The sequence below is a fragment of the Dromiciops gliroides genome, chromosome 4 (assembly GCF_019393635.1).
Source record: "Dromiciops gliroides isolate mDroGli1 chromosome 4, mDroGli1.pri, whole genome shotgun sequence".
Taxonomy (NCBI): Eukaryota; Metazoa; Chordata; class Mammalia; order Microbiotheria; family Microbiotheriidae; genus Dromiciops; species Dromiciops gliroides.
In genome coordinates this window covers 470805347-470820613 of record NC_057864.1, presented here as the reverse complement: position 1 = coordinate 470820613, position 15267 = coordinate 470805347, and the positions used below count along the sequence as shown (strand labels likewise).

The following is a 15267-nucleotide window of genomic DNA, read 5'->3' as shown; positions in this document are numbered from 1 at the left end:
GGATAAGGTCATCCCAACCCACCATTTGGTAGCTTCCTGTTTTAATTGATTTTACTGAAGCTGTAAGGGACCTGAGAAGCAATCTAATCCAACCCCTTCACTTTCAGGTAAGGAAACTGAGGCCTGTAGAAATTAAGTGACTTATTCAAGGTCACATGGGTAGTAAGTGTCAGGATCAGGATCTGAACCCAGGTTTTCTGACCCCAGATCTAATGATCTTCTCTCTGTACCATATTGCCTCCCATCAGAACTGTATAAAGTGGACATCCAGGATCTAAGCTCAGATCATTCCTCCCTAGTTCTACCAGCAAATTCATTGTTGAGTTTCCTGTTGGCAACTCCAATTTTAATGGGAGCCATTTGTTGGCCCAAGTCAGGTCCTGTCACTTGGTGAGAACTGTCATGATATCAAATATCAAATGAAATTAGATCCCTGTTCCTGAACATAACATTTGTGGATTTCCTCAAAAACAGAAGGAGGGGGGCAGCTAGATGGCACAGTGGATAGAGCACTGGCCCTGGATTCAGGAGTACCTGAGTTCAAATCCGGCCTCAGACACTTAACACCTACTAGCTGTGTGACCCTGGGCAAGTCACTTAACCCCAATTGCCTCACTTAAAAAAAAACAGAAGGAGGAATGGTTCTGATTAGGTAAGAAGTTCTCAATTTAAACACAAGTGATTTAGTTGATAGTATAGCTAGCTCTTATTTGGATTCAGTGGTTCTTAACTTGGGGTAGGAGAACTTGAAATATTTTTTTTTGATAACTGATTTTCCATATAATTGATTTCCTTTGAAATCTCATATATTTTGTTTTATGGATTTAAAAACCTTATTCTGAGCAGAGGTTCACAGATTTCTCCAGCCTGCCAAAGGGATCCAGCATACACAAAAATGACTACGATGACTTCTAATTGATGTATTGGCTGCTCTGTCTTTCCATATCAACCCAAGCCCTGTTGATGGTTGATATGGATAGACAGACATGTCTTAACCTCTCTTAGCCTCAGTTTCCTCATCTGTAAAATAGGCAAGATGCATCATGTTGTGGTACCTAGAATGAGGGAGAGGACTTCAGATTGACCACTTACTCTGTGTGACACTTCTGCCCTCTCCAGGATTTAACAGTCACAGAAGCAGCCTTTCCAAAGTGGACAGTGGCAGTGATGGGTTGTATCCTTTTCATCTGAATGTCATCATTGAGGAGGAAATGCCCAAGATGCACAACAAGAGCATCACTTACAGGTGTCAGGCCCCCAGGGCGGGCATCATGGGGTCAGGCTGATGTGGCTTATGTCATGATGAGTGCCTTTCAAGCCTACAGGAGAGGACTGGGGGCTTGGAACTGCAAAGTCCTCTGCTTCCCTTCCTTCCCTCTTCCTTTCCTTCTTCCCTCTCTACTTGTCTTACTCCTTCCCTTCCTCATTCTCTCCTTTCCTCCTTCATCTCTACTTGTCCTTTTTCTTCCCTTCCTCATTCTCTCTTTTCCTCCTTCATCTCTCCTTGTCCTTTTTCTTCCCTTCCTCATTCTCTCTTTTCCTCCTTCATCTCTACTTGTCCTTTTTCTTCTTTTCCTCATTCTCTCCTTTCCTCCTTCATCTCTACTTGTCTTACTCCTTCCCTTCCTCATTCTCCCCTTCCTCCTTCATCTCTCCTTGTCCTTTTTCTTCCCTTCCTCATTCTCCCCTTCCTCCTTTATCTCTACTTGTCTTACTCCTTCCCTTCCTCATTCTCCCCTTCCTCCTTCATCTCTCCTTGTCCTTTTTCTTCCCTTCCTCATTCTCCCCTTCCTCCTTCATCTCTATTTGTCCTTTTTCTTCCCTTCCTCATTCTCCCCTTCCTCCTTTATCTCTACTTGTCTTACTCCTTCCCTTCCTCATTCTCTCCTTTCCTCCTACATCTCTCCTTGTCCTTTTTCTTCCCTTCCTCATTCTCTCCTTTACTTCCTTCATAAGATCATAGATCTAGAGCTGCAAGATACCTCAAAGGCCATTGAGTCTAAGTCCTTTATTTTGTAGATGAGGAAACTGAGGCCCAGAAAGGCTAAATCATTTGCTCAAGCCCTGCTCCCTTCCTTTCTTTCTGCCCAGTTTCATCATCTTCCTTTGGTTGGTGTAAAAGAAGGAGTGCTGAGTTTGGAGTCAGAGGACCTGGGTTCAAATCCCATCTGTGCGACCTTGGACAAGTCACCTCACCTGAATTTCCTTATCTCTTCAATGAAGAGGTTTGGATGGTTTCTGAGGACCCTTCCAACTCAAGATATAAGACCGTACAATCAACACAAACACAAACTGCTCCTGATTTGACTTGGGACAACTCCTAAGCATTAATTTGAACAGTGTTTTAAAGAAAAAATCTGTTCCTGGCCAATGTTCTGAAGTAAGGAAGAGGTAACTGATGGGAAAGGAGAACTTGGTCATGAGGTTCAGAAATTTCTCTTTCTTGAGAAGAGACATGAATAGTGTGGGGTTGGGGGAGGTGGATGTTTTGGGGAACAAATAAATCTTTTCCCCTTTTTTGGTTGGTGTGACAGAGAATGATAGATGAATGCCTACAATCTGCATCTCTCTGTGAATTATGTGGTAAGTAAATCAGTGGCAAGCATGATCAATCTTAATGCATAGTCTAATTTTGCATAAGAACACTTAATAAAAAGCAGTTGATAAGCAGGTGGGCCAATAGGGCAGCCAGTCTGCGGGAGTCTACAAACCTGAGCCAGGGGGATCAGTTGATGGAATTACAAACCAGTCTCTGAGTGGCAATGAGGGGATGTTCATTGCAAAAGAAAATGCCTTCTGACTGGGAGGCCACTTGGTGTTGAAAAGACTATGATGGACTTAGGGTCAAATGAGCCAGGTTCAAGAGAAGTCTCAGCTCAGGTACTGATGAGCTCAGTGAACTTGAACATCATCTCACTGAGCCTCAGATCCCTCATTTGTGAAATGGGAACATTGGTACTTAGACTATATTCCCAGATGGTAGGGAGGGTCTTGTAAATTATAGAATACTATGGAAGTGTGGTCAGCTAGGTGGTACAGTAGTGGATGGAGTGCTGTACCTGAAGTTAGGAAGACTCATCTCGGTGAGTTCAAATCCAGGTTCAGACACTTACTAGTTGTGTGATTCTGGGTAAGTCACTTAACCCTGTTTGCCTCAGTTTCCTCATTTGTAAAATGAGGTGGAGAAGAAAATGGCAAACCCTTTTCAGCATCTTTGCCGAGAAAACTCTAAATGGGATCACAAAGAGTCAGACATGACTGAAAAATGATTGAACAACAAAATGGAAGTGTGTGCATTGTCCCAGGCTTGGTAGCATGTGCCTGTAATCTCTGCTACCAGAGAGGTTGGGGCCAATGAGATGTTTGACCTCAGAGCTCTGAGCTACAATGAGGTAAGCGGATCAGGGTCATCACTAAGTCTGACATCAATGTGGTGAACACCTAGGGTTTGGCAGGAGGTTAGGGATGGGGCATATCATCCACCAGGCTGCCTAAAGAAAGTGGAACTAGCCCAAGTCAGAAATGGAGCAGCCAAAGCTGCCTTGCTAATCAGTAGTAGGATTGAGCTCATGAGAAGCCAGTGCATTTTCAGCTTGGGTGAAAAGTCTCAAAAGAAGGAAAACAAGAAGAAATGTGCATTGTCATTAACACTCATGGGGCATGTGTCTGGTTACTGGCCCAACCTCTTCTCACTCGGTGCTCATTCCTCCATTACACATGTGAGATATTATCATCAATACAGTACAAATAACCAACCGCTAATAACCAAAAAGAATGAATTGCCACAAAATGATCAACTATCTGGCATTAATATTAATAGATGAGAGGCAGTGGGGTGTGACGGATAGCATGCCAGCCTCAGAATCATGAAGACCTGAACTTGAATTCTGTCTCTCATCCAATGCGGGGCAGTGGGAAAGAGGCTAGCCTTGGAACCAGGGGGCCTGGGTTCAAATCACAGCTCTGCTATTTGTATAACCTTGGACAAATTCTAAGGAATTTGGTCCAATCTCTCTGGGCCTCAGCTTTAACTCTGTGATTCCCTTTTGCCCTTGTCACCTGTTGCTTGGCCTCACCCTGACACCGAATCCTAAGGACCTTTCCATGTAGACCTTTCTCTCTACCTTCCAACTGCACTCTCTATGTATGCAGTCTCCCCTAATTAGGGCATGAGCTTTTTTGGATCAAGCGTCTGGCCTTTCTCTTCCTATTCTCAGCTTGGAGCACTGCCCTTGACACCTAGTAAGCGACTAATCAAGGCTTTTCTAAGCCATTCCATCCCACGTCCTAACACCCATGGCCAAAGTTCTTCCTCACCTCTGCAGGTAGAGAAGAGTACCAGATCTACATTGGCCAGAGGGGGCTCCTCGCCAAGGGCTTCCCTGGGCCAATGAAATCACAGACCTGGCCCAATATAACAACACTGATCATGTGAATAACTGACATTTACAGAGCAACTTTAGGCTTGAAAAGTGTTTTACCTACATTATTTCATTTGACCTTCATAACAACCCTGGGAGAGAATGGCCACAGCTATTATTGATTTCATTTTATAGATGAGGAAACAGTGTGGGAATGGGGATAGAGTCCAGGGCCAGCAAGATGCTACAAAAGAAGTGAGCCAAGATTCAAACTTAGATCCTCTGGCTCTATAGACAGTGCTCTTACCTCCCATTAAAAACCACATATATATAAGCTCATAGGATCATAAATCATCCCTCAAAACCCCTTCTTCCTGATTCCTAGGTAAGTGGTCTAGTCAGTATCCCATGCAGACTCTAATTTTATATTTACATTTGTATTATTGTATATTCATATACAAATACAAATATGTATATTTATATTATTCATATACATATTGTCCCTCCAGTATAATAGAAGCTCTTTGAAGGCTCTTTTGTTCAATTGTTTCAGTTGTGTCTGACTCTTAGTGACCCCATTTGGGGTTTCCTTGGCAAAGGTATGAGAGTGTTTGCCATTTCCTTCTCCAGCTCATTTGACAGATGAGGGAACTGAGGCAAACAAGTTCAAAGGACCTGCCCATGGTCACACAGCTATTAAATGTCTAAGACCAGATTTTAAGTCAGGAAGATGAGTCTTGCTGACTCCAGGCCTGGCTCTCTATCCACTTAGCTGTCCACTGGTTATCTTTATGGAGTTGCAAATGACTAAAGCATACAGGGATCACATGAAATGTATTATTCCCAGGAATTTATAGGGATCTGTATAAGGGGAGTCAACTTCTGGCTGCCAGCCATGGATAGCACATCATTCACTCAATCAAGCTACATTAATTCAGAATTTAGGGTGATTGGGTTAGACTAGAAAGGGCTCTGAGAAACCATCTTGCTACTTAGCCCTTTCCATGTTCAGAGGAAATTCAGGCTCAGAGAGAAGGGGATGATGCCCAGTGCCATGCAGCTAGGAAGAAGCAAGGTTGGAATTGGACCCTACATCCTCCTGACTCCCCCTCCAGGGTTCTCTTCCCTATGTCACTCTCTATTGGCTAAGCAAAGTCATTGTGTGAACAAGATGGCAGGGGGCACGCTTCATCTATTTAAGAAGAACAAACTGTTTCCAAGGAGCTTGGCAGCCCCTGACAAATATGATTTTTTTCCAACAAAGAAAAAAAAAGACATTTAGCATATTCATTAAAGCAGGACCAGGAGGACCTCGAGTTCAAAGCAGTTTTTTAACCATCAGTTTGTGGAACAATATGTACCTTGCACACAATAAAAGTACATTTTTAATAGCCTGTAATTCAGACTTATCTTTAGCCCAGACTGGCATTTCCCTCCATTTATCAGAATTGGTGAGTGAAGTTGATCTGGACAAAAGGCTGCCCTACCATTGACTGCTACTGGAGAAAACTTATTACACCAGGAGATGCACTCACCCCCTTCTCTGCAGGCCTTTCATTGAGCCTGAATGCCAAGCCTTTCCCCCATTTTTTGTTTATTTAGTTATTTCAGCATCTGGACGTGAGCTAGGATTGTGACCCCCAAATGGTTCTGGCTAATTCTCTTTGCACGCTAGCTCTGTTTGCAGCTAATCCTATCTAGAGTTTGCTTGGTCTTTCCTTGTCTGGGAATTCTACTCTTGGGAAAGGGGTCATAGCTAGAGGTGGAAAGGACCTCAGAGACCATCTATGTAAACCTTTTCAATTTACAGATGAGGAAAGTGAGTCCAACAGAGAGTTAGGCTGCTTCCTGCCCAAGGGCACGTCTGACTCTGGTCTCCTCTTTCCAACACCAGCACTCATACTTCCTCACATCTAGCTGCCTGTAAAGTTTTGGGGTTTTGGTCCACTCTGGATGCTGCCACTATGAAGTAGCCACCAAGAGTAGCTTTGTCATCTATGATAACAATCAGGAAATCATTGTGGAATACTATTTAAAAATTAAATACCTGGCTTTGTTCAAAAACATTTCCAAATGTCCAGAAAAAAACACACATTTAATTAATTCAAGAAGGAAACTTTATGCAGGTTGAAAAAGAACTTGGGGTATTTTGTTACATTGATGATAGACAGGATAACCTTGGTGGTGAGAAGGACTTTTATAGGAGCCCTGAGCTTTAAAGTAGGAAGGGAGAAGTGAGTTACTTGGTTGTCAAGGAAACTCTCTTGATTGAAAATGAACAAACAAACAAATATGGGTGAAGAAAAGGTGGTAAGTGGAAATATACAGTATCCTAGATAATATCTCATATTTCTATAGCATTTATAGATTAACAAAGCACTTTACGTATATTATTTTATTTGATCCTTTGGGAAAATTTGAGGATATCCTTTTTTTTTTCTGCGGGACAATGGGGGTTAAGTGACTTGCCCAGGGTCACATAGCTAGTAAGTGTCAAGTGTCTGAGGCTGGATTTGAACTCAGATCCTCCTGAATCCAGGGCCAGTGCTTTTTCCACTGTGCTACCTAGCTGCCCCCAATTTGAAGATATCCTTAAGCCATAGACTTAGAGAGGGAAAGATCGTATGGTCCAGTTTCTTCATTTTTACAGAAAAGGAAACTGAGGGCTGAAGGGACTTGCCTTAAGTCATGCTTGAGTTCATGTGTGATTCCAGAATCTTTTGAACTAGCCCTAAGAAAACACATGCAGGTCCTTAGTATTATCAAACCTCAGAGGAGAAAGATATTTTTATTCAGAAAAAGAGAGACTTGGGTGACACAGTGAGCTTAGGTAATGTTCAGGTGGGTAGCTATGTCTGGGTGAAACATCTTACCATTGGCTGGACACAGCCAAAGGGAGGTGCCATCTTTCACCTTGTGGTTACCACTGGAATTGTAGGCATAGTGCTTTAGATTGACTGATTGATTGTTCCAGGAGCACTTAGCCTGGATCTCTTCTTTGCACCTTTGCCTCCCTATTTGTCTCTGTTTTGTTTTGTTTTGCTTTGTTTTGTTTTCTTTTTCTGGGGCAATGAGGCTTAAGTGACTTGCCCAGGGTCACATAGCAAATAAGTGTCAAGTGTCTGAGGCTGGATTTGAACTCAGGTCCTTCTGAATCCAGGGCTGGTGTTTTATCCACTGTGTCACCTAGCTGCCCCTCTATTTGTCTCTGTACATCTTGCATCCTGACAGGGGAATATAAGCTCCCTGAGGGTAGGGACTGTTGGGTTTGTATCTCTGTAATGGTGCTTAATAAGCCATGCTTAATAAATGGGGAATTGACAATGCAGGAGCTGGAAGGGTCCCCACATCTCTGAAAGGCAGGCATCTGAAGCAGCTTCTGTCTCCTGTCTTGTGGTTATAGCAGACATTTTCCTGGGGTGGGGGTGGGGAGGGGACTATGTTCATTCTTCATATCCCCAAGTCAGGGTGGCAGGTATCTGCCCATGAAAATCATGGCTTGGGTGGGGGTGGGCTTGCCGGGGGCCCCGCAAGGGGACCTACCTCCTTCAAACTCCGTCTGGCAGTTTCCTGAGTTCTCATTCAGACTCTCTTCCTCATTGATAATAATGTTTTCAATGTCTTTCATCGTTAGGTGATCCCGAAACGCATGGTACAGGATATGCTTCAGCTCTTCCAGAGTTATCCTTTGCATGTCAAACTGTGGAAACAGAGAGAGGGTGAGGTGGCCTGGAGTGTGACCAAAGCATTCCTAGGTACATCTTGTCCCTTTGAGGCAGCTGGGGTACAATGAAGTTAGACATCCTTACTCTGAGTCCAGTACTTAATGCAATCCCTGGCATACAGTAGGCATGCAATAAATACTGATTTGATTGAGCCTGGAACCTCATACTTAGAATCAGAAATTTAGAGCTTGGAAGGACCTTAAAAGTCACCCAATCTGGTCCAAACCCTCATATTTGACAAATAGAAACTGAGGTTCAGAGAAATTAAGTGAGTTTATCCAAGGTCACAGAAAAGTATCAGACATACTATCAAGTAACCATATAATATACTCTGCTTTCTTCTTTTTTCCTCTTAGTGTTATTTTCCAATTACATATACAGATAATTTTTAACATTCATTTTAAAAATAATAGTTTTAGTTCCAAATTTTCTCCCTCCATCCCTTCCCTCCCTCCTCTCTAAGATGGTAAGCCATTTGATATAGATTATATATATACACACATATATACACACATATACATATATACATACATATATACATATACATACATATATGTATGTATGTGTATGTGTATATATATATATATATATATAGCCCCTTTTATGTAAACATTTCCTGTATCCTGATCCTGCCTCTAATATAGAGAGTCCATGGGGTAGTTGAAAATACACAAAAATTTAAATTAGTACAGAGAGCTAAACCTATGTCTCAATTTTAGGAATTTTCCTAACTGGGGGCTCTGAGTTATTATGATTGTATTATTAACATTTCATCTGATAAAAACTATAAAATACCAGAGGAAGGGAACACATGGACCCAAGGACCATAATACTTTCCCTAGGTTAAAAAGTGAACTAATTATTAAAACAATTAGGCTGATTCAATCTCCAGAGATAAGTAGGTTAGAAAAGAGAGGGAAATCGCTGAATAAGAGTTTAAACTAAATCACCACCAGGATCAAACAAGGAAGACTTGTGAAAGATTTAACCCCATTCCTATCCAACAGGGAGGAGGGAGCAGAAAGGATAGACTAAATCTGTACTCTCTTTGTGACACCTAATGGAATTATACTGAAAATTCTTGGCCCCCTTCCCCTGCAAATTGAACTCTTTGTTTAAACAAATAAATATAATTAAGCAAAAGATCCTTATCTGATTATCTCTGCCAAAGTATAGAACATAGACAAGTCTGTCCTCATAATTCTCCCATCCCTCTGAAGAGAAGAGGGAGAGAGACATTGCTCATTGTTTGTCCTCTGGGACCATTATTGACTTTTCAATTTCCCAGAGCTTGGTTTCTTTTCAGTGATTTTTTTTTTCATTTGCATCACCATAGTTCTCAAGAAGCAGTATGATACAGCACATAGAGTCAGACCTGGGTTCAACTCCCACTTCTGAGAATCTTGGCTGTGAGACCCTAGGTGAGTCATTTATCCTCCCAGTCCTCCATACAACTAAGACTATATGTCATATTTTGGAAGATCTGAGAATTCTGATGCTGATTCCTGACTGTATTTTCAGAAGAGTGCTTGCTGATGAAGCATTCCACCCACCTTCTGCCAGAGAGATGACAGACTCAGGATACAGAATGGGGCACGTAGTTTTGGACATGGTCAGCATGAGAATTTGTTTTGATTGCATGTTTGTTACAAGGCTTTTGTTTTTCTTTAATTTCCATTGTTGGGAAGGCAAAGAAGAAAAATATTTCTTCATTGAAAAATTTTTGAAGTCTGTAAACCATAGAGCAGATAATAATCCCAATATCCCAATAGAGCAGAAACATCCCAGTGAAACCATAGGCCAAGACCAAAAAATAATGTATTATGCTTTTCATTCTACTTACTTTGTTCTGACTCGAATCACATAAATCTTCCTATGTACATCTGAATTCCTCATAATTGTCATTCCTTATAGCATAATAATACTCCATTACAATTTATATGTGACAGTTTATTCAGCCACTCCCTAATTGATGGCCACTCTAAGAATGTGTTCTTAAGCAGCTATACATAAATCAAATCCAAATTCATGCCTAAGTGCAAGGGAAATTGGCAATTTAAAGGACTCCTTTAAAAGGAAATCCTTTTAAAATGGATAGTAGAAAGAGCAGGGCAACTAGGTGGCTAAGTGGATAGGGTGCTGGGTCTGGAGTCAGGAAGACCTGAGTTCAAATCCAGTCTCAGACACTCACTATCTGTGAAACCCTGGGCCAAGTTGCTTAACCCTGTTCGCCTCAGTTTCCTCATCTGTCAAATGAGCTGGAGAAGGAAATGGCAAACCACTCCAGTATCTTTGCCAAGAACATGCCAAATGGGCTCACAGAGTCAGACGTGACTGAGATGACAGAACAAGTGGAAAGAGCAGTGAATTTAGTCTCTACTCTGCCACTAACTTGCCCCATGATCTTAGGCAGGTTCTCTCTGGCCTGCAGTTTTTTCCTCTATAAAATGAAGAGTTTTACAGGATCACAGATTTAGAGCAGGAGGGCACCTTACAGGTCATCTAGGCCAACCTCCTCATTTTATAGATGAGGAAACTGAGGTGCAGAGAGGGCAAGGGATTTGCTCAAATTCACACAGGTTGTAAGTGGCGGAGCTGGATTTGAATTCAGGTTCTCTGGCTCCAAATCTAGGACTCTTTCTTCTGTGACATGTTGCCTCTCTGGGATCCTCCCAGCACTGACATTGGAGTCTCTCCTAGAGGAATAAGAAGAGTATGACTCTAGGGCTTGATGCTTTGCTAGCAATTTACCTGTGCTCTCTCATTAAATCTTCCCAATGACCTCATGAGGTGAGGGCGCATTAGGTACAAATCCCAATCTGCTGTGCGCTAGCCCTAAATCCCGGCCCTTCCAGTTCTGAATCTATGATTCCATTTGCATTTTACTCACCTTTTAGAGGAGGAAACCAAGGCACAAAATAGCCCTTGGTCTCACAGCCAGCCTCACCCTGGTACCTGGGACCTCTTCTCCCTAGAACATCCAACATAGCCCTCTCCCTGAAGGATGCCTCAGCCAAGCCCAGATTCCTTCTCCCATTGGTGAGTTCCTACTAGGACTTCCATCTTGTGCAGGGACCCAGGCTGTGCTACCTACCTTCCTTCCCCTCATCCCCCCTACTCTGCTCCTGACTTTCTGGACTTTAAAACCATCCCCCTAGCAGGGTACCTGCCTCACCTGTCTGCCTCTCCCTCCCCTGCTTTCTGGCTTTCTTTGGGAGATTGTCTTCACCCTCAAGCTCCTTGAGGGCACTGTCTTTCTTTTTGTTTGTATTTGTATCCCCACTGTTTAGAAGGCATCTGGTACATAATAAACACTTAACAAATGCATTCTTCATTCCTCCCTCTCCCCCTTTCCACCTTTTTCCCTTTCATCTTTCCTTCCTTCCTCTCTCCCTTCCTCCCTCCCTCCCTTCTTTCCTTCCTTCCTTCCTCTCTCCCTCCCTCCCTTCCTTCTTTCATTCTTCCTTCCTTTCCTCCTTCCTTCCTTCCTTTATCTATCTTCCTTTTTCCCTCCCTTTCATTCTTCCTCTCTCCCTTTCTTTCCTTTCCTCCCTCCCTTCTTTCTTCCTTCAATCCTTATTTTCTTCCTTCCTTTCTTCCTTGTTTCCTTCCTTTCTTCTTCTTCCTTCCTTCTTTCTTCCTTTTCATTCTTCCTTCCTCCTTTTCTTTCTTTCCTTCTCTTCCTCCCTCCTTCCTTCCTTCATTCCATCTATGATTCTATTATTCCATGGCCTCTCTAAGGTTCCTTTCGGCTCCAAAACCATGCTTTAAGTTACTTAACCTCCCTGAGCCTCAGCTTCCTTCTCTAAAAATCAGGGGTTGAACTAGATGGCTTCTGAGGTCTTTTCTAGTTTTCTCTATATAATTCTAGGACAAAATGGAGCATGTGAGCCCCATGTCATTACTATTTTGTGGACAGCAGCCTGCATCTTCAAACTTCCTCCTCTGTTCTCTTCCCCCTCCTCCTGTCTTTCTCTGTAAAGCAATTCCCACCTTGCTTTCAGCCTGCATCTCTGTTCTGCAAGATGAAAGGTGGGTTACCCAGACTTGTTGGCAGGTCCAAATGAAACAAGTTCAAGTCCATTTACACAGGGAAGGGGAAATGAAGGAGAGTGGTAAGGTAGAGGCTCCCTGAGCTGCCTTCTCTCCCAGGCTTTTAAAAATAGGATGCTCTGGGTCCAAGGAGATGTGGACCAACCTCTCACCCAAGCTCAAGTGATGCTGATCTGCCTTTTAGAGTCCATAGTGGAAAGTTCAGCACTTGGGGAAATGCTGGAAGATGGGGGGAGGGCTGGTCAATGGGAAGGAAGCATGTCAAAATAGCTTGAAATTCATGGCAAGGAATTGGGACCTAATGACAAAGGGGATTGGGAACAACAGAAGAATACTGAGCAGAGAATCCTTGTGGCCATGACAGCATAGTGGAAAGAGCATTGAATTCAGTCTGGTTTTCATTTGTCAGGATCACCAGGTTTGGCAAATCAAATGACTTGTTAGGCAATGTTAATCTCTCTTAGTCTCTATCTCCTCATCAGTAAAGTGGGGATACCTACAGAATCCAAGTGACAGGGTTGTGATCAGAGTAACCTTAACCAAGTCATTTCACCTCAGTTTCTTCTGCTATAAAATGAGTGGATTGAACTAAGGTCTTTCCATAATAACAGCTACCATTACACAGCATGTTACAGTTTACAAAACATGTTCCATAGATGTTATCTCATTTGATCCTCATAGCCATCATCATCCCCATTTGACAACTTACCGCCTGGGCAACCCTGAGCAAATCATTGAACTCTCTCAGCCTCAGTCTCCTCGTGTGTAAAATGGGAACAGTAACAGCACTGACATGACAGGACTGTAGTGAGGACAAAGTGAGGTAACATGTATAGAAGGTGTTTTGCAGACCGTAAAGTGCCATATAAAAGCTATTTATTATCATACTATAATTAAGGGAATGGGCTTACTAAGATGTGGCCCTTGGAACAAAACACAAAACTCCAGATACAGTCTGAGCAGGGCAGAGTCCAACCAGACTGGTCCTTCCCTAATCCTGGACACTGTGGCCTGTTTACAGAAGTTGAGGTTAGGCTGTCTTATTACGGAACTTGCCATATACTCACTAACACTCCTAGATCTTTTCCCACATCAGTGGCTCTCCCCCATCCTGTGTTTGTGACATTGACATTTTAGGTCCCTAAATGTAGCTTTACATTTGTCTACATTAAATATAATCTTATCAGATTAAACATGCTATTCTACCCACTTTAAATCTCTAGGGAGCAATTAATTAATAAGGATGTACTGGGTAACAGGCACTGGGGATACATAGATTAAAATGAAATATTTTGGGGGCAGCTAGATGGTGCAGTAGATAAAGCACCGGCCCTGGATTCAGGAGGACCCGAGTTCAAATCCAGTCTCAGACACTTGACACTTACTAGCTGTGTGACCCTGGGCAAGTCAATTAACCCTCATTGCCCTGCCAAAAAAAGAAAGAAAGAAAGAAATATTTCCTGCCTTCAAGGAGATTACATTCTACTGGGAGGATGACATGTTCACAGAGAGCCAAATACAATACACATGCAAAATAAGTGCAAAATTATTAGGGGTTGGGGCCCCAACATTTTCTTAGTCTATGACATAGGATTCTTGCCTATGCCACCAGTAAGATTTCTAAGCTGGCCTAGAATTCTTACTGGCTCCCTAAGGGTCTTCCTCACAGATTATAAACAATGTGTGTCTAATTATTCAATAATCCAGATGCTTTATAATGACACTTCCAACACCTATTTTATTTTTCCCCTCTGGTCATAGGATCATATATTTAGAGCTGGAAGGTGACCTTAGAGGTCATCCAGCCCAACTCCCTTATTTTACAGATGAGAAAACTGAGGCTCAGAAATTAAGCAAGTTACCATTGACAACAAGGGTTAGTGGCAGGTCTGAGATTTGAACCCAGGTCCTCCGGGTCCATAGCCAGTTATCTTTCCACTGTCCCACTCTGCTCTTTCCAAACTATTTTATCATTCTTTAAATAAGACTCTTTTCAGAGTTGCTCCTTTTAGAGGAAGAGAGGCTGGTAGGGACTGCTCCTCACAAGGTCCTGCATCAGCCTATATTTGCCAAGTATCCCTGAGCCAACCCCCTCATAGCTGGGACATTGCCCCCAGGGGCAGAAAGCAATGTAGCTGATCAGCCTAGGGACTCATGAAGAGGCTGCTTGGGCTGGTGAGTTATTCCAGGTCACCTTTTCTAGGTACATATGAAATGAATAGAAAATTGTCAAATTCAAGTGAGAAATCAATTGGACAAAGCAAAGCAAAAAGCCCCAAAGAGGAGGGCTCCTGATGTCAGTGTGTGCATCAATCGACTTGGGCGCTTTTCTCTTGCCAGGCTTCACCCACTGCAGGAGGAGATGGGGTCAGGGAAGATAAGGTGCCACAGTCTTCGGTGAAATGTTTCTTGCCATGGAAAGTGAATGCGAGAGCTTTGGAGTTTAAGACAGACTCACAGGCACAGTCTCAAGGGAGTAGACAAGAATGAAAATTTATGAGCACCTCTCATCCAAAGGAAAACAACAGATGGACTGGACCCAAAGCCTCTGAAGCCAAAGAGCTCATACTTATCCTAAGACCTTTACATGGACATTTAACAAAGGAAGCAGTGGGGCATAATGGAAGGAGCAGACATGTAGGTCTGAGTTGCTAGCTGTGCCCCCTCCTTTTTGGCTTTGGACCACTTGCCTCACCTCTCCCAGCCCATTTCCTCATCTGTGAAACTGAGGATAAGAGTATCATATTTGTAGCACTTACCTCAGTGGGTACTTGTGACCATTACATGAGATAACGTACCGCATAATGCTTTGGAATCTATAAATCACTATAGAGATTCAAGCTATTGTTTTTAGGGATAGAATCAACAGCTCTGGTAGAATGGGTAAAGAGTCAGGCTCTGAGTAAGGAAGACATGGGTTCAGGTCCTGCCTCTGACACATATTGGCTATGTGACCCTGGACAAGTCCCTTAACATCTCAGTGCTGTAGATAATTCTCTAAGCCTGTAATTTTCAGAGCAGGTATTAATGATTTGCATTGGTACAGGTCATTTTCTCAATGAGAATTGCCCTACGCTAATGAGGTATCAGGTCTATACACACACACACACACACACACACACACACAC

At 42.8% G+C, this 15267-nt stretch overlaps 1 protein-coding gene across 4 annotated transcripts in view; it reads right to left on the bottom strand.

Annotated features, from left to right (window-relative positions):
• CALN1 (calneuron 1) overlaps nucleotides 1-15267 on the bottom strand; it is a 483576-nt gene that overhangs the window by 14050 nt on the left and 454259 nt on the right. For all 4 annotated transcript variants that reach the window (XM_044005256.1, XM_044005258.1, XM_044005257.1 and 1 more), the window contains one exon: nucleotides 7905-8061. In XM_044005256.1, coding sequence (XP_043861191.1) covers nucleotides 7905-8061 — 157 coding nt within the window. The remainder of the gene's footprint in view (nucleotides 1-7904; nucleotides 8062-15267) is intronic.